Genomic DNA, 19,912 nt, shown 5'->3' on the forward strand with positions numbered 1-19,912 from the left:
CTTGATATTTGATCACAGCAACTGATCAGTGTCACTGTGAGTATTATAATTACTACCAACTGCAGTAGGAGCACGCTGCCCCAGTCACGTTTCTTTCTGATGTAGGATCAAGGAAAGGAATTACCCTTCTCAGCTGTAATATTTGCAATTGTATGCACACTATTGTATATGCATGCTATCTATCGTGCCTGATCAGGAAGAGTTTTTAAACCCAGCTACGGAACACAAATCAGAGGAAAACTCCCTAGCAAGATAAGACTGATATACAAAATACAACCTCCAAACCTTTTATTGATATTTTTGTTATCTTTTTAAGGAAAGGTTAAAAGTGATCGAATATAAGGAAATACTGCTGACATAAAGGAATACTTTATATCATCAACATGTTCCTAATATATATTTTCCATTTAATGTATGATTCTTTGTTTAATGTATTAATACATATTGTGTTTTCATGATTCCTTATTAATTTTGTTTAGATGTTTCTTTTTTTTTTTTTTACCATACCTACTCACTACAATATTCCAGCCGAAATTGCTTCTGAAAAGACTCCTGAGGTTGATTGCGGGGAAGTTATTATTTTGTTTTATTAAATCGAGTTAATAAAGAAACATACAGAAATGGTTGGTTTTGCTTCAACTGTGTAACAGAGCTTGTGGTTTGTCTGGTGGGGCCACATTGTATTAAAGGATTTTGAAAAGGGAACCCAAATTAAAAAGAAAAGTCAAATCCCAAATAAGAATAAAACTGCAACAAAAACAGGTGGTTGTTGTTCATTGCCTGGACCCCAATCTGTACATCACAATCATAACACCCTGCTGCTCCTGCAGTAACAGAACTGTGCTGGACTTCTAGAAAGACAGTAAAAGTTTCTTATTTACTTAGTCACAGCATTAGCTGGGATGTTTGTCACTCAAATACAATGAGAAAAACAGAAATTAATCGGTGTATTTGCTTCCTTTAATCATGGAACTAGGAAAGTAAATCGGATAACATGAAAAAAGGAGGCGAGTCAATACACAGTAATGTGATTTCCAAATCAAACCAATGACAGTAGCGTTTCTTTGTGTATGTTAAAAATAGGCTTGTAAAACATAGGTATTTCATCAACAAGCACTGTATTGACAAAACAAGAGACTTACTATTTTTGCAAAACACACAATTTGTAAGCAAATGTGAGAAAAACATTGTGTATGCAATCTTTAGATTCTGTGACACATTTTCTAATGTATGTAAATCATTTTCTAGATAGTTCCAGTGCTGGTACAGTATCAACTCCATGACATTTGGAAATTCCTCATATTTGCATTATAATCCTCCTGGTCATGCAAAGTGCCTCAGCATACTTTTCCGTTTATGGTAGAGACATGTTGAGATTGGCTGTATGGTATCTCTTGATGAGCTGAGGCCAGGTATCTAAAACACTGAGCTGTGTGTTAATTCTATAGGAATAAAAATGTAACAAAGGTTAAAAACGTGTAATGTTTTTATTTTTAACTTAAGATGTGCTACTATTATATCAATAGTAACGTATTTGTTATTCTAACTGTTTGGTGCCACTCTTATACTATAGTAAAGATGGGTGTATAAACTAGGCAGAAGATTTACATTTAAAAACGTGTCGAATCAAAACTACAACTCCCACGATCCTTTGCAAAAACGAACACCATGTGCATTACAAGTAATGTATACCGTGCTTCCTGAGTGAGGGACATAAACAGTGGCAAACAAAAGCAAAATATAAATCTAGCAGCATCCCAGAAGAGGACAGTATTTTCGGAAGCAAGTATATTTTGTTTTTATTGATATATTTAAGGATAACGTGGTAAACACACAATGTTGTCAACATGAACTTGTCAAGGTGACAGCTTAGTTGCAGGAAGCAGTGTTGTTATAGTTGTATTAAATTTAATTTGTATGTTGACGTTGAATTTCTTCGTATTATTGTGTTTGTAACGAACGCTTGATAGTAATATATTTAATTATAATAATAAATAGTGTATGGCATTAATTCTGTTTGTTGGGTAGGTACACTGGTGGTATTTCGAACCTTTTCATCTCATACAGATATTGTGTGCTGTTTTTACCGTCTGTATTTTAACTTATTTTTATTTATGAAGTTGGACACGTCCTAATTTGAGGACAGATACAAAATCGTGTTTTTCTTCGTTCACAAATACATAATTTCTGCTGTTCTTGTTCTTAGTGCTTACTCAAAGCGGTTTTCTGCACCTTGTGTTTAACGTGCCGCATTGCTTTCCAGGACGTGTATTAGCTATTCAGTTGAGATAGTTTTGTACGCAAGCTTGTGATGCTGGTTGTGTCATAAATCAAACAGCTTAATGTACAACACAGAAACGTTGAGTATTTTTGATCAACCTTAGTATTATAGAGAGCGTTAAAAGTTTTATTTGTCTGTTTTTCAATTTTAATTACGAGGAATAAACGTATTCATGTGTCCTCGTTTGCGAACATTGTGGGTATAAATACGGGAAGCCTGTCTGGTATGCGCGTTTGATTCAGTGGTCTTTGTAATTATTTTTACACACGAAAAATGTGAATAGGTGTCAATGTCAATGAAATTTGGTAACGACATATTTTAAATATTTTTCGTTTTGTAAATCACCTTTAGATGCTGTACAGTGGCTGGCCACTTTATATTAGGACATACTATGTTTAGTGAAATCCGAGTCGTGTTTTATGCCCTGGAGGAGCGCGCCTTTCCCTCCCTTATGGGTTCATCCACAAGTGAAATACTTCAACCGAACCACTTGACCTGCTTCACTTCAAGGCTTCGATTGTGCATTTTCTGATCAACATGGGCAATGTAGAGAAGCGAACAAGAGGTCTCCCCTCTGAAAACATAACGCCAGCCATGACAGTTGCGAGAGAAGTGCAATACCAGTTGGCACACTGGCCAGAAAAGACAGACAGAGAACTGATGTCATGGAAAAAAAAAAAAAAAACACAGTTTCTGATGTGGAAAATGCAGAGTACCCATCTGCCCACCATGTATGGGACATTTCCACAAGTTTCCAGGAGCAATTTTGGGTCAAGTAGCTTTTTCAAGAATACAGCAGCAGCAGTGTCCCAGCTGGGAATTTGTTATTTTTTATGCATAGATCCTGGTTCCTGTAATACATTTGGCTATATTTTATTGGACCGACTTTTAGGTTAAAGTACCTCCTTGCTCAGGGCTATAGCTGCAGTAGTATCCACACCTGGCATCTGACCCTGTGACAGGCTGGCGAGTGGAAAGAGGCCCAGAGACAGACTGCAGTTCAAAAAATCCTAATTTTATTAAAAAAAAAACACAAAAATAAAGTGCACAAGGGCAAAACAAAGATCTTTAGACACAAATAAAGCAAAAATAAAACTTACAAAAAAAAAAGGTTTCCAGGCTGGGCAATGCCTTCACTTGATTCAACCCACAAACCTACTTCCTCAACTCCCTCCTCCCAAATGAGGGAAGCAGAGGCCTCCTTTTATGTCAGGTGGCAGGGCGCTGATTGATCATTAATTAAGTTAATCATTTAATCAACTAATCAACCCCATCCACCTGAACATAATAAACCCAGGCAGGTAGGGGAAATTAACCCCATCCCTGCCAATTTAAAAAGGGCAGATCTTTGCTCTGCCACAGACCCCATGACCCTGTGGTCTGTAGTTAAGTTTCTTAATTACTCAGCCGCACTTGACATTTATGGAAATAGTTTATGTAATTAAATAAGTGTTACTAAAATACTGATTGTGTGCATGCTTTGTGCATAGAATGTAAGTATTTGTATAACCTTAATTGTTCAGTGTTCTCAAATGAGGACATATGAATAATTAATTAACCACGCTATAGAATTTTATTTATTTTTTATTTTTTTAATATATATCAACCCCATTTGAAGTATAATACAAGAGGATTTTATTTTTTTTTTTATTTATTTTTTACCATTTAAAGATAATTTGTGCATGAAAGGGTTATTAGAGACAAACCTGGAAAAAATTGAACAATGTGGACATACCGTTCTCAATACTGAAGTAAAGCAGGTAAAGGCTGTACATCTTTTTACATTTATTTTAGTCCAACGTTGGTGCCCATAAACAATAGATAATGGAACCTGCTTTTACAGTAAAAACTAGATTTGAGACTTGAGTTAGCACCAGGGCAAAATCACACAGTAGGCTTCCTAATAATAGTAATAGACCAGCATGAGACCAGAATATTTCGTTGCAGGTTCTAAAGCTTTATATTTCAGGGGTGGAATTAATATAACCATATTGTTACCTACACTTGGGGCTTATCTAACCTGTTATGTGGACCAAACTACTTCCCATTTGGAAACTTATTTACATCCCTGCTAAATGGCAGAAACTGTCCTGCTGATTTGTTAGGAGATACCAGGGTTGGCAACAAGCCCCCCATTGCACAGCAGTTTGATCCATTCCTGATTTTGCTAATAGTTTAATCAGACACATGAGCTTGTTACCTATACATTGTGGCTAATCAAGCTTGTAGTAAAACCTGGAATGGGTGAATGTTATTCAATAGGAGTCTTAGTTAAATCCCTGGATATTATTATTTTGTTATGCATTCGGATGCACAAACAGTGTTGTAGATTTCTGTCCACTGAAGGCTAATTTCCCTTTCTAAAAATATTTGTTATCATTTTTCTGCAGAAAGACACAAACCGAACGATCGTGATCGCTGTTTCATCCAGAGCCATCTTTGACCTGGAGAAGGAGCACAGGCTGTTTTTACAAGAGGCGGAGTTTGAAAACCATCAGCCAATGAGAATGAGCAACTGAAGGAGGGCACGGCCTTTAACTTCATCAAGGTAAACTCTTCTACACTTGTCTCTTACATTATCCTTTGAAATCCATTTGCTTTAGTGGGCTGTCTAGTTTGTCATTTTGTTTGCTTTAGTCTTTTTAAGGGCTGCTGCTGCTAAATATCCATCAGTAGGGTAATACTTGAGTCAGGTACAGCAGCTCAAGTTTGGGCAGTATTGCATGGACACATACAGTATAGGAGTTGTGACTGTTTGATTGGTTCTTTTGACATGGAATTGAAACTGCCCTTCAGAACTGCAGGCTTTTCCAGTGTTTTAGTAACCCAACCATGTAATTTAGATTTTAACCTAATTTGGTGTCATTATGCTGTAATACTTTAACAGAAACTATTTCACGTTTATACCCGTTATAAAAACATATTCTCTGTATATTTTCAGTAGGTTTTAACTGAAACGATTGGTTTGTCAAAATGAACATTAAAAGCAAATTAAAGAAATCTACTTGAAATAGTAGATTTCACTGATAAAGCACTCTTGGCTTCTGGCTTCTACTATACAGTGCTTGATGAGATATTTAATAATGCACAAATGTGAAGAGGATCTTGGTCTTGGCTTTACACTAGTCTGTATGATGCATATGTACCTCAGCCAGGCTAGGATCCCAGATTTGACTTTAGGTTCTTTGTTTTCCAGGCTACCCAAGTTGTAAATGAGAAACTGCTGGAAAAGAATCCCCAGGAAACACTGCTGTTAGATGTGATTCTGGCTTCAAATAACAGCCCCCAGAGAGCCTCACGGATAATAAACAGTGCAAAACATTATGGTGAGAAAGCCAGCTAATGAATAAATAATCCTGTTAAAGATACCTCTTGCTAAATTTAGATTAACATGATACAGAGTAACTCTGTTCATTTACTGGCTACAGGTTTGTGTCCTTTCTTTCAACTGCCAGCCTCTTTTCTGTTGATTACAATCCCCACACACACCATTCCCCCTGAGGTTTACTCATTGTTGTTCTTTTGTCGTCCAGGTCTGGACATCACCAATTTTGTTTTGTGCGTGAGGAAGATTCCACAGAATGCCTGCACTCTAACAGTGTGAAATTGTTCCTGTCTACAGACAACAGATGTTTGCAATGACCTGAAGAGAGGTACTATTCATTGTTTTTACAAGTTTTACTGTACCGCATTAATTCATAATCTAGCTCCCCCAACCCCACCTGACACTTTCATTTTGGAACTTTACACCTTTAAAAAAAGTAATTTCAGGAGTCTAATTTGTATTATTATTATTATTATTATTATTAGTTGTAGTAGTAGTAGTAGTAGTAGTTGTTGTAGTAGTATTTAAATTAAGGAAAAAGTTACCACTTAACTTTAGAAGATATTTTATCTCACACAATGCCTGCCTGTACTGTGTATGCTACCTTATGTCATACAGCAGCAATGCAGGACAAATATCTCAATAGGCTCTCCATGGTCAGTCAGACTTTAGAGAAACAAGTTTATATATTATGATATTATGTTAATGTCTTGTTTAGGTATTCCTGCTGCCATGGTGTTCAAACAGGAAGTTCTGGCTCCCAGTGACCAGCTGAGGGTGGTGTTTAACGGGGACATCATTCTTTTCTCAGACGGAGCGAATCTTCCGATAGACAGGGCCCTGTGAGGCGGTGAATTATGAGAAGCTTTGGGAGTCTGTCTGAGAGGTAATTAAACTAGCTGTACCAGTTACATATAGAAGTAAGAGGTAACGGTGAGAGACACTTTAGTTAAATACCATAATCATACATTACAAGTAGTGTTTCTGATTCTTGTGTTTTACCCCATTGAACCCGATTTCTACCCCCCGATTGCTTAAGTGTGCATTCGGGTTAAACCCGAAAAATCTCAATACGAAAAAATTGAAGAAACATGCCCAGTCTGTGATTCAAATACAGTGATTAGTATGGAAAAGGTAGTTGCCAGTGTCGGAAACTAATCCTCTTAACCTGAGTTCTGTAGGTAGATTCTTAGCTCTGTTTTCTGTAAGTAGGTTATTTTTGAAAAATAAACTAAATGGGAAAATTTTAATGCTGTGTTAAAATGTGGTATCTTTTTTTTTACTTTCTCAGGGACCTCTGAAGGAGTTTGCGATGCTTCTCGGGGAGATGAGAAAGAAATTCTCCCTGGATAACAGTCCCCTCTGTATCTACTTAATGAAGTCCTGGCACAACAGGGATATGAGCACCTGGGCTATCAAGACTGTGCGTTTTAGGGCTGGAGATGAATGAAGCTTTCTTCTTGAATGGGGCCCCCAAGGGTTCTAATCTCTCCCAGATACAACCCACACATCATCTTCGATGTTGGGATGCACCACATCTGGGGGGCCCAGGGTGTTAGCACACTAGCAGCCTTGGTGCTGTTTACCTGCTAACAACCACCAGGCTTCCTGCAAACTATGGATGAGGGATTTAATTTTTTTTATGCCTTCATGGGACTAAAACAGCGATCCAGTGATTCCTCGTAGTTGATTACTTTCACTCAGGGACCTATGCAGAAACCACCAAAAACAACTGTCTGTATAGACCAAAGTTTACACAATTGCTTGTCAACATATCTATCAGTGTTTCTAGGTTGAGCAGCTCTCCTCTTCACACACTTACAATGAAGTGTTCTCTCTGAGAAAATACACAAAAGCAATGTATTATTTTAACAATAATTTTTCTTTAATAAATAAATGTGTTAGGGAATGTGTATATCCTCTATTGGCCTCAGGTTTGTGTTTTGGGGTGGGGTGGGGGTGAAAAATGAATGTGGGTGAAAATGGAGACATTCACTTGCTTTGCATTATCTGTACTTTACATTGTTTTTCAAACACATTGTTATCTCTGTTCACTAACTCGGGATACTGTCACAAAAAAGGAATCCTCATCAACAATTGTTCAAGGATTTCCATGGTCTATTTTCTTCAAGATTCATAGCCTTCTGTGGACATTTTGCCTTAATAAATGGCATACAGTCAAAAAAAAAACACTGATTGTACCTACGATTTGTTCAGGCCAGAAAAAAAAAAAAAAAATCTCTTAACACCCCGTATGTTTTAATTAATGCGTGCCTTATTACCGTAAAAGCAGAGCCTTAAGAGAAAAAATTGATTTGCAGTAAAACAAAAAGTTCAAGGAACTTGTCAGTACCCTCTTGAGGTCAGACTTGTGCACTGTATTTTTAACCTTTGAAATAACAGCGCAACTGTATAGATATGGCCAAAAGTTTTGCATCACCTTGAGCTTTAGGATACTATATGACCATATTTAATATCATGTAATCAAATAAACTACAAAATTATATCGCAAAATTTATTGGAAGCCATAATAGCAATACAGTATTTTATGTTAGATTTTGAATTTTTTCAATTAAAATAAAAATCATTAAGTATATGGATAACTACACAACGGTATGTAATTCAATATGTTTCATTCAACTGTATGAAGCAACATTAGTTCATTACATAGGGTGACACAAAGCATTTGGCTTATACATAGCTGTATAATGCTGGCTTTAAAGAATTCATCACCATGCCTTATATCTCAGCATAACAACTTTCTCACAGGCCCCCTGTCAGTCCCCTAACTTTCACTTGTGTCTTATGTTACTGCCCGTTTACATGACATTCGAAAGGGTTGTTTTGATCAACCATTTTTCTGCCGGGAGAAGCCACAGTGGGATTTATTTGACATACTCCAGCACTGGGGAATTGGATCAAGTCAAACATCCTTGAATCATCCCTAAAATAATTGGTTATAACAAACTAGGTGGATTTACTTCCACTAAAATGCTGGGTATAGATAGATCAAATCTATCCCAAAGTTAGCTGTGACTGATAGCAAAACACTTATACCACAATTCGATATTGAATTATGTTTTGTGTCAATGGATTGTTGCCTTAAAAATATACTAAAGTTCAAGCAAGTCAGCAGCAGCTGAATGTGTGCAGATTTTGAATGTGCTAAACAGTGATCATACGATTTCAAAATTACTGCATCAGCATGTTTAATATCTACAGGAAACATTTGTTTTGGGTTTGTACCTCACATGAATTTTTCTCTGTAATAGCAGGAAATAATGTTTGCAGCCTGGACACAAATTGATTACATTCAGGTGAAGATGCAAGGTAATTTAATTTATAGGTTGCACCAGGTGACTCAAAGATCTAATATGAGACACCATATAAGGGTGGGGTCTTCGTAACTGAGTCACTTATAACGTTTAGAATATAATGCAGGCATTGTAAGTTGGCTGTAGAATTAGGTCAGGTGCTTGATTTATCAACCACAATTGGATAGCATCACCCAAAGAAAAGCGTACTGTCCTTTAAAAACAAACTGCCTGCCAAAGGTACTGTTGGCTGGACAGCGTTTTAACCAAATATGTGATAAAGAATAACAAATATTTGTTCAATTTTTAGGCCGTTTACTTTTGTGTGTCTGCTTTACTTCATATTATTTCAACATAAATCATCCTTCTAAAGACATGGTCGGTGTATAGAAATGGTTTTGGAACACTCACACATTCCAATCATGTACTTACGAAAATAACCTATAGATTTATATAGACCTATCGGCCAAATGCCCCAATTCTCTACAGGGACCTATAGGTCAAATGTCCAAATTCTCTATAAAAACGTATAGGTTAAATACCATAGACTATAGGTCTTCTATAGAATTTCTATAGAAGTATTCTATAGTAATCTATAGGTTGTTTTCATAAGGACAACCAGGGAGACCTGGTGCAGAAACAATGCAATTCAAACGGTGTAAAGTATATTGACTTTGCAAAATCCGCGGAGATTCTAATATAACCAGCAACACTTCTGTACAACTGAAAATGGGTAAGCTTGCGTGGGAGGTGTCTTATCTCTTTTGCTGGCGCTGCACCATCACATGACTGCTTGCAATATTAAGGTCAGCTGACTGCGAGACAGCGCTTAAGCTCACATGAAACTGCTTTGTCATTGTTTAAATACTAGCCAGGGAATTGACGTGTAGCGCTTTGCACTGACACCCAGAAGGATAACAACAACAACATAATGAAATTCTCGTATATAATCCTGTTTGCTGCCTTTATCGCGACCACCAATGCTATTGTCAGGTAAGCATGTCCGTCACATACTGCGGTTGCAACAGAGCAACTGTATTAATTTGTATGCAATAAAGAGGCACCGACACGTTTCGAGCACAAAGAAATCGTGTTGTGTTACTCATTACATGTACTAAAAATCTAATTGAGCTTTAAGCATATTTGGATTTAAATTACTGCATCCACAGTTATGATTAAGTTGTAATTAAAGGCGGGAGGTCTAAATCCTCTGCTTTGTCTTAATCTACACACGATTTAAATGTTATCTCGCGCTGTGTACTGCCTTCATTACTATATAAACAAATGTAACGGAAAACGCTGTAGACTTCGTCTTGCGGCATTTAACATGTGTTGTGTTGATTTACTTGCAAGTCATTTAAACGTGTTCATTATGTAAGCTTGCCGTTATTATTCTGTTAATACAGCCAGGCGTAGTACTGATAACAAGTTCCAGATTCACTTCTGTTGTAAATTGTATGCAAACCATTATCACACAATGGTAGTGTAAACCGCAGAGTAACATCAAATCATTACAATATTAGTTTAACGTATCTATTTTAATTTTTAGGAATTTTTAAAACTAGAAATATTGTATACTGCAGTGGGACCATTCGGATACGTAACAACGTCAATTACACTAGCGAATAGGGAGAGTTTGTTTATGTAAGTGTAGCTAAAAGATTGTTTTATTCATTGCATGCAGGGTGATTTTAATTTCTTTGCAACGCGGTTCAGAAGCATTAATGGCAGTCGGAATAGATAAACCGTGTGTGTTTGCTAGCGTCTCGTGACCTCCGGTGCTAACAGGGGCACACATGCACAGCACATTACAATACCTGCATTCGGTATGCATTTCTATTATTGAAATACCAACCTTAACTCTATAGAGGGCATAAAGTTTTCTAAACCACTATGTGGTTTCTTTTTATCTGCTAAAGGTAATCGAAGTAGTTTCAAATTCCTCTTTTAGAAAATGATTAGTAATGTTTTGAAACGGTGCCTGTTTCAATTACATATCGAAAGAGCGCACATAAAAACTATTTTCCATAATTAATTCACTAAGTTGATCGTCTTTTTAAATAACCAATGTTTATGACACTGGAGATTATCTTGACTGCAAAGTCTTAGGCAACAATGACCACATCCTCCCAACAGTACAGAGACATATGGAAAGGTTTAGTGTACAACCTAGCAATAAATGTGACGTTTTAGAATATGGCAGGAAGGCTTCACATAAACTGTTGTGTTCTACAGCAATGGCCAGAAGTTTTGCATCACCTCGAATTTTAGGATTGAGACACTTAAATAAATGTAAAAAATAAACTATAAAATAAAATATTGAAAGTCAACCAGAAGCCATAATGGTAGTACAGTATTTCATGTTAGATTTTGAAGTGTCACATTTTAAAATGCCAGCTTTTTTTTTTTTTTTTTAACTATATGGAAAACTACAAAGCGGTATGTAATTAAATATATTACGGTAACATTATTCAGCAGGTTAAAAATTATATGCACAATTAACAATGCCAATATACAGAGGTCTCTGTGTGCTGAAGGGCTGTAGTATTCCCTCTCAACCTGCTTTTTCTCCTCTTTTGAAGAATTCCTCTTAAAAAGTTCCGATCTCTCAGAAGAACTCTGTCCGATGCTGGTAGAGGTGTTGAAAGGCTGGTCTCCAAAGAACATCATTTAAAATACAACCTGGGCTTCCCTTCCAGTGGTGAACCTACCCCAGAGACTCTCAAAAACTATCTTGATGTGAGTAAAAAAAAAAAAAACACTACATTGAAGTGATCAAAGGGAGTGTTAATGCTGATCATTGCCAGTAAATGTAGCCTTGTTGTTTTGAGTTTGTTTCAAGAAATATGTTCTCATGATAACTGCAGCTCTGTGCTGGTTATAAATGAAGTGTGGTGATAAGGAGTGTTTGGTTTTGCTTTTCTTGAAAGCTCTAAAGAGGGATAAGCCTGTTTGAGTTACTGTTCGAGTCCTACAGTAGTAGTCTCATGATGTGGAGCACTGGGCTGTTACAGAGAGTTTTCCAGGTCATTGCTTTGTTTTAATGTCACCCTCTTCGTTAAATTAAATATGAATAACCTATATTTCTTAAGGAGTTATGACCAGTTGCCTGTGAAACCAATTAACCAAACACACCTATTTTTTTTATAAGCCATACTGCTGTAAATCCCAGTATCTGCCAGTTAGATTATACTGGCAGGGGAACAGCTACTTTTTCATTTAAAAATCAACGTAAGGTGGTGTGATCTCCAAATATGATCTGGAAATATGTTTGCGGTAAGTAAAGCAACACGGTGTGAACAGGCTTTCCCCACCTCAACCTGCCTTGTCAGCTTGCTGTTGCTGTTTGCTTTACCAGACTAGTAACTTATCACATTCTCTGGGACAAGGGCATTATTACGTATGGTTTAGTGTATTTGCCAACAGAAATCACAGCAGAATACTAACCCATCTAAAGTGGAGCTGTAGTTATTAACAGTATATTAGCCATGGTTTATGATAGCACTTCAGTGTTGGAGCACTTTAAGTACATGGGTATTTTGCTGTGTTACTGCAGAGTTTCTTTTTATCTTGTAAAGCTAATTTAAAATGCAAACAGAAGAATGAACACCTATAAGATTACAAGAGTCCTGCACTGTTTTTATTGTAAGTTAGTCACACATGTCGGAATTTGTTGGAATCTTCTGATTCTGTAGCTGTGGGGTAATATCAGTGCATGAGAGACTACAATTGACATGAATTAAAATGCCTTGGAAATTTAAGTCTTATTTTTATTTATTTAATGTTCTATTTTGGACTATTTTAAGGTGCTTTTAATACCATTTAAATTTCAGTTTAAGTGGTAAATGTGTTAACCTGGTATTTAAACAATGACAAAGCAGTTTCATGGGAGTTTAAGCGCTGTCTTGCAGTCAGCTGACCTTAATATTGCAAGCAGTCATGTGATGGTGCAGCGCCAGCAAAAGAGAGAAGTCAGCTCCCACCCAAGTTTACCCATTTTCAGTTGTACAGAAGTGTTGCTGGTTATATTAGAATTTCAGTGGATTTTGCAATACTGCAGTTTTTCAACAGCATTTGCAGTAAACACCTAACTTCTGCATTCTCTTAAGAAATAGTGGTAATGTGCTAAAAGTCAACAGACGTGAGTATGCTCTCTGTCGCCTACTGCTAGCGCCTGACTGCTTGATGAAGTTTGCAGCTGAAAACCACATGTGGTCAACTTGCGTCATATAGTTAGCAGGGTGCTTTGTGTTAGTGGATCCACACACAGTTTAATGTCAAGGGGAAACGTCAAGTTTGACCTTTTTACTCCAGCTATTAAATAAACAATTCCCAATCCATAATGAAAACTATATTGCTTTCTAATTCTATATTCTTTGGGACTGATGTCTGTGGATGTCTCCCACCTAACTACTGGTTAGTTTCATCAATGAAATGGTTAGGATTACCATTCAGGGAGTGACAGTTTGGTAGAATCTGTACATGGCATTTTCCATTTCACACACTAATACTTATTTATTTGCCCTACATGAGCAGTATCCTCATCCTGTCTAGTGGAATTAAGAAGTAGAGGCTCACTTCTTATCCAGTCCAAGGCCATATTCCCTGCTGTCCGGTTTACAATGCGGTCAAGCCTCTCAGTGTGTTACATGTACAGTGTTGTCTGATTTGTCAAATCTTTGTCCTTCCAGGCTCAGTATTATGGAGAGATTGGGATTGGGACTCCACCTCAGCTTTTCACTGTGGTCTTTGATACCGGCTCTTCCAACCTCTGGGTGCCTTCTATCCACTGCTCGCTGACTGATATTGCTTGCTGTAAGTCGTATGGGAATGCTTGCCATTTTATAGTGTGATGGTCCTCCAGATCAAGGTGGCCAAATTCTGGAAAAAGGTTGTTGTTATTCTGTGGTTGAAAGATAAAATATCATCTGATGGAGAAAGGGCTGTGCCCCTCAAGGTCTTTTGTAATGCCTCAAAAAGGTCATAAGAATTGACTTTTTTGCAAAACAGTCTGGAGCTGGAATAAACAACATACATGCATTACAGTTAATTTTCCAGTGCTTTCCCAATCTAACAGTCTTTTCTTAATTTCCTGTTAGTGCTTCACCACAAGTATAACTCTGCAAAGTCAAGCACCTATGTGAAGAATGGGGCAGCATTTGCAATCCAATATGGCTCGGGCAGTCTTTCTGGGTATCTTAGCCAAGATACGTGCAAGGTACACAATAGCACAGGCTTGGTTTTAAACATTATCTTTTATTGTCCATAGTGCATGAGTAAATCCCTTTCTTTGTTTCTCAGATTGGGGACATTTCTGTAGATGGTCAGGTGTTTGGGGAAGCTATCAAACAGCCTGGGGTGGCGTTCATTGCTGCCAAGTTTGATGGAATCCTGGGCATGGCTTACCCAAAGATTGCTGTGGATGACGTGACTCCAGTCTTTGATAATATCATGAGCCAGAAAAAAGTGGAAAAGAATGTCTTCTCTTTTTACCTAAACAGGTAATGCTGATCCTTCAGTGAAGCTCAACCTCTTTCGTACTTTATTATGACAAAACTATTGCAGTATTTTACAAAATATATTTTGCCAAAGCAGTGGGGGTTTGTAATGAACAACTGGGGAGATGTCTTGTAATGCAAGTGAATGCTGAAGTTGCAAAACATTGTAACTGGCTATACACAATATATGTACTGTACTTCATTTGTCATATCGTCAGTGTTAAAGATTATGCTAACAGTTGCTGTGAGTGCTTCGCTAATTAACTTCACCTGTTTTGTTGTCATTTTTTGTTATATATTTCTAATAAATCTTTCATCTCAGGAACCCAGACACTCAACCAGGGGGTGAACTGCTGCTGGGGGGAACTGATCCCAAATATTACACTGGAGAGTTCAACTACCTGAACATCACACGCCAGGCCTACTGGCAGATCCATATGGATGAGTAAGTAGAGGCTTTATATTGTGCCAAAGCCATTTTGATATACAAACCATGTGGTTGGATACGTGGGATTAGAATTAGGGGTGTAATTAAATAGTCTGAACATCTGGATGGTTTCTATTGTAGTAAGGAATATAAAGTCTTAAGCTGGATGAGTAGAATCCCTTATATATACTTTTTTTATTGACAGACACTTTCCTTTGTGATTCAACAGTGTCATTTTTATGCAAAGTATTAGTAAAAAATAATTGCCATAGCAGATCCACCTCAATAATGTATGTTGTAGTATCCCCAGATTTTACTGATTTTCAACGTCTCATTCCAGCACTTACTCATACGAACAGCAAACAGTAAGAAGGGGCAGAAGCTTTCCTAGGATAAATGTAAATGCCCTCTAGATGATACTGAGCTCTTGGCTGACATTTTCAGTAGTAAATCCTAAAGCAGAATGGCACACTGAAACAACGTGAGTCAGTAGATACCGACCCTTGGGGAAAACAAGCATAGAAAACAACATTGTGTTCTTTCATTATTTAATTTACAGATTGCCTTTTCATTTATAGATTTGTATTGATTGAACACTTTCATTGTACTGGTGGTGTGATGTTTAAAACAGTCTTGTGTTTTGTTTTGTACAGGATGGGTGTTGGAAGCCAGCTGACTCTGTGCAAGGGGGGTTGTGAAGCCATCGTGGACACTGGAACCTCGCTCATCACTGGACCGTCTGCAGAGGTGAAAGCCCTGCAGAAAGCCATCGGAGCTGTGCCACTCATCCAGGGAGAGGTATGTCTGAAAGCAAAATGGGGGTTGGGTGGAGTGGAAGTAAATCACTATCTGAAGACCTTGGGCAGAAATTATTTATTGTCAAAGCTCGGTCTGTAAGAAAGGTTCTTTCACAAAGGACAAGTAGAAGAATTGTGAGGAAGGTTAATAACAGTTTCAGATTGACTTCCAAAGATATTCAAGATATTGGCTGCAAGTGGGACTGGAGTTTCTATTTCAACCATAGGTCGGGTATTGCATGGTGAAAGTCTCAATGGTCACAGGCCAAGGAAAAAGTCACTCTTAGGAAAACGTCACATGGACAAATCGCTTAAAGTTTTCAAAACTGCGTTTGAATGATGGGTATACGTTCTGGTCAAAGGTTTTGTTGAGTGATTAAACAAAAATCGGTCACGCCGATAGTCGTTATGTTTGGAGAAAGTCTGGTGAGGCGTACATAGAAAAGAACACCATACCTACTGTCAAGTATGGAGGTGGTAATGTCCTTCTATGGGGCTGTTTTTCCTCTAATGGCACTGGAAATTTAGTTCTAATACATGATAAAATTGATTCCATAACATACCATAAGATATTGGCCAATTATCTGAAACCCTCCGCTACAAAACTTGCTAAGGCACAACTGGACTTTCCAACACAACAACGATCCAATGTACTCCTCAAAATCTACTTCAGAAATGTTAAAGAAGAATAAAATCAAGGTTTTTGGAATGGCCTAGTCAAAGTCCCTAACTAAATCTGATTGAGAATCTTTGTTATGAGTTGAAGGCTGTGCACAAGAGAAGTTCTCGGAATTTGAATGAACTGGCACAGTTTTGCATTGAAGAATGGTCAAAAATCACTAAATCATGTCAAAAGCTCGTTGACAAATATCCCAATCGTTTAATAGAGATTATTATTGCTAAAGTTGCCTCAATTAGCTACTAATTTCATTTCTCGTCAGGTCATGAATAATTTTGAATTTGCATTTTTTGGAGTTGCTGTAATAAATAATTGCAGACATCTTTCTTGTAACTTTTTTTTCCCCTCATAAGCAAAACTTTTATTACAAAAGGTTTTTCCTAAAATTGTTTTGTTTTTGAGGAATTTCTAGAAATTGTAAATTTCCACTGGGGTATGTAAACTTTTGACTACAACTGTGTATAGAATATAATTCTAAATGTTATAGTAGGATAGCACCTGTACCACATTTCACAGTTAGTGACAGTATGTCATTTTGTTTCATTCTAGACAGATTTAACATTAACTTGAAATGTTTTATACTGAATATCCAGCTACTGGTAAGTGGGAAATGCATAACTGTGTAAATATTTTAAATGTGTAACAGTCAGTTATTGTCTTTTCAGTACATGGTTGATTGTAAGAAAGTGCCCACTCTTCCTACCATCTCTTTCAAACTTGGAGGTCAGACCTATACCCTGACTGGGGATCAGTACATCTTGAAGGTGAGCTGTTTTGAAAGGTTTTCATGCGAGAGCAAAGCATGGGTCTGAGGAATGTTGTATTCGGGAATCCCAAACGCCAGTTGCTAAAAATACCTGTTCTTTTAATATGTAGCCAGTGGACTTTGGATTGCAGAATGCACTGATAAATTGTGATGTTGCTATTGGGGAAGTTATAAAGTAAAATTTAAGTCCTAGTATATGATTTTTTTTTTTTTTTTTAATATATAAACTGGACAATATACATACTGTGTACAAGAATAAGTTCACTAAAGGATATATATATGTCTTAAAGATTTAAAATATTATTGACATCTTTTTGTTTTTCAGAAGGAACTGTGTTTTAATAATGTTTCTAGACTATGGAATTGAAGAAAAGCAAACATATTTCATAGATGCATTTCAAAATGTATGACTTCATCGACCGGCTTTTCTGACTAATATTTTTTTTTTTTTTTTATTATTATTATTTTTTTTTTCCCCATAGGAAAGTCAAGCCGGCCAGACTATCTGTCTGAGTGGTTTCATGGGACTTGACATCCCAGCCCCAGCTGGGCCTCTGTGGATCCTGGGAGATGTGTTTATTGGCCAGTATTACACTGAGTTTGATAGGGAAAACAACAGGGTGGGTTTTGCAAAATCGAAATAAACATGAACATTTTCACAATCTGTGTGGGAGGGGGGAAAAAATACACACATTGTTCCTGTTACTCTACACACTTTAGAACCAGGTAGCAATAGGTTTGCATTAAAGGTACATACCAGTGACTCATTTATTGATAATGAGTGTTTTTTTCTGTTACTAAATGCAGAACAAAATAAAAAGTTAAATTTAATGTGCGAGTTGTAATTCAGGGCTCCATGCTGTTCTGTTTTTGGCAAAATGTTTTACCTGATATGACGCAACGGTTCTTTTTTTTTTTTTTTTTTTTTTTTTTTTTTTTTTTAAGATATGTTAGCAATGTCTAGTTTAATGTAACTGCTGTTGCATATCAGCAATCGTACCTCTTGATGTTTGCAGCCTTTTTATGTAATAATTGGATCTAAATAAATTAACAAGCTGGATTCACTTGTCTTTTCTTTCCAATAAATAATTGTCCAGTGACTAAATGCTCTATCTGGAAAATGATACTTGTGAACATGGAGTTAACAACCAGTATGTAGTAAATGATGCTGGGATTTTGTAAACTGGCCAGTATCCTTTATAATCAAGCCCCTCACACATGTAATCCTGCTACCTTCTCAGTTTGGAATATAACAGTAACTTCAATCTCTTTGGATTTTTTAATCTCATTTTAAAAGTTGTATGCATACATGGCACTTCTTGCTCTTTGTGATCATTGCCTTGTTTAGAACAAAAATTGGGGCTTTAGTCTGGGCCGGATTAATGCAGGAACTTTAGGGGCTGCACCCCAGGGCCTCAGAATTTTAGGGGCCTCAAAAAATATATATAATTTATAATACAATATCTTAGAAATTTAATAAGTAGCGTGTGACTAGGGTTCAGAACAGGTTTGTTTTACCAAGTCGTATTGCTTTTGGAGGAGCAGGGACTGCCTGATCCTAGGACTTGACCTGCGATCAAGTCACACGCTGTGGCGCGAACGTGACGCAGATCAGAACCTGTAAATGTCTGATAAAGCAGCACCTAGGCAGTACGAGAGCATTTTAAAACAAAGACCGCTTCATTATTCTCTGAAATGACATCTGAAAGTTATTGAATTGAAAAGTGAAGCCTTTTGAAGCATTTTGTTCAGTAAGATTTGCTAGCTGATGCAGAGTACCATGAAGTGCAAGGCACTGTAGACCTGTATAACCTCAAGTGAAAGTAAACAGAGTACCAGAATCAAGGTTGAAACCGAATACATGTATATAAACATTATATAATATATATATAGAATTTTACCACATGTGTGATACAGTACTGTGCAAAAGTTTTAGGCAGGTGTAAAAAATGCTGTAAAGTAAGAATGCTTTCAAAAATAGACATGTTAATAGATTATATTTATCAATTAACAAAATGCAAAGTGAGTGAACAGAAGAAAAATCTACATCAAATCAATATTTGGTGTGACCACCCTTTGCCTTCAAACCAGCATCAATTCTTCTAGGTACACTTGCACACAGTTTTTGAAGGAACTTGGCAGGTAGGTTGGCCCAAACATCTTGGAAAACTAACCACAGTTCTTCTGTGGATTTCGGCAGCCTCATTTGCTTCTCTTCGTGTAATCCCAGACAGACTTGATGATGTTGAGATCAGGGCTCCGTGGGAGCCATACCATCACTTCCAGGACTCCTTGTTCTTCTTTATGCCAAAGATAGTTCTTAATGACTTTCACTATATGTTTGGGTCGTTGTCATGCTGCAGAATAAATTTGGGGCCAATCGGATGCCTCACTGATGGTATTGCATGATGGATAAGTATCTGCCTGTACTTCTCTGCAGTAAGGAGACCATTAATTCTGACCAAATCCCCAACTCCATTTGCAGAAATGCAGCCCCAAACTTGCAAGAAACCTCCACCATGCTTCACTGTTCCTTGCAGAAACTCATTCGTGTACCGCTCTTCAGCCCTTCGGCAAACAAACTGCCTTCTGCTACAGCCAAATATTTCAAATTTTGACTCATCAGTCCAGAGCACCTGTGTATATGTGTGTCTGTAATAATTTAAAATATTACATAAAATTGACAATTGGACTGTGTACATTGTATCATTACCTTGTGTCGTTGACACAGAATATTAAGCAATTATACATTTTCTAGGTAGACTGGAATGTAGCCTATAATTTAAATATGCTGCTCCTTTTTCTTTTTTTTTTCTCATTTATCT

The 19,912-nt window shown here is 37.1% G+C and overlaps 1 protein-coding gene and 1 pseudogene across 1 annotated transcript; both read left to right on the plus strand.

Annotated features, from left to right (window-relative positions):
- Positions 1-1,384: 1,384 nt before the first annotated feature.
- LOC121330107 lies at positions 1,385-7,984 on the plus strand (annotated as a pseudogene).
- Positions 7,985-9,719: 1,735 nt separating this feature from the next.
- LOC121330244 (cathepsin D-like) lies at positions 9,720-18,147 on the plus strand. Its single transcript, XM_041276599.1, has 9 exons — positions 9,720-9,913; positions 11,503-11,659; positions 13,612-13,735; positions 14,020-14,138; positions 14,222-14,421; positions 14,741-14,863; positions 15,499-15,643; positions 16,987-17,085; positions 17,570-18,147. The coding sequence occupies exons 1-9, from the start codon at positions 9,852-9,854 to the stop codon at positions 17,729-17,731; spliced, it is 1,191 nt and encodes a 396-aa protein (XP_041132533.1). The 5' UTR covers positions 9,720-9,851; the 3' UTR covers positions 17,732-18,147.
- The last annotated feature ends 1,765 nt before the right edge of the window (positions 18,148-19,912 follow it).

This window comes from Polyodon spathula, chromosome 17 (genome assembly GCF_017654505.1).
Source record: "Polyodon spathula isolate WHYD16114869_AA chromosome 17, ASM1765450v1, whole genome shotgun sequence".
In the NCBI taxonomy this organism is placed as follows: Eukaryota; Metazoa; Chordata; class Actinopteri; order Acipenseriformes; family Polyodontidae; genus Polyodon; species Polyodon spathula.

Bases quoted from the DNA above. Each gene is read 5' to 3' on its own strand.
- LOC121330244 (XM_041276599.1), top strand. From the start codon at position 9,852: ATGAAATTCTCGTATATAATCCTGTTTGCTGCCTTTATCGCGACCACC. The intron at 14,139-14,221 runs GTACACAATAGC...TTTGTTTCTCAG, and splicing joins TTAGCCAAGATACGTGCAAG to ATTGGGGACATTTCTGTAGA. The intron at 14,864-15,498 runs GTAAGTAGAGGC...TGTTTTGTACAG, and splicing joins TGGCAGATCCATATGGATGA to GATGGGTGTTGGAAGCCAGC.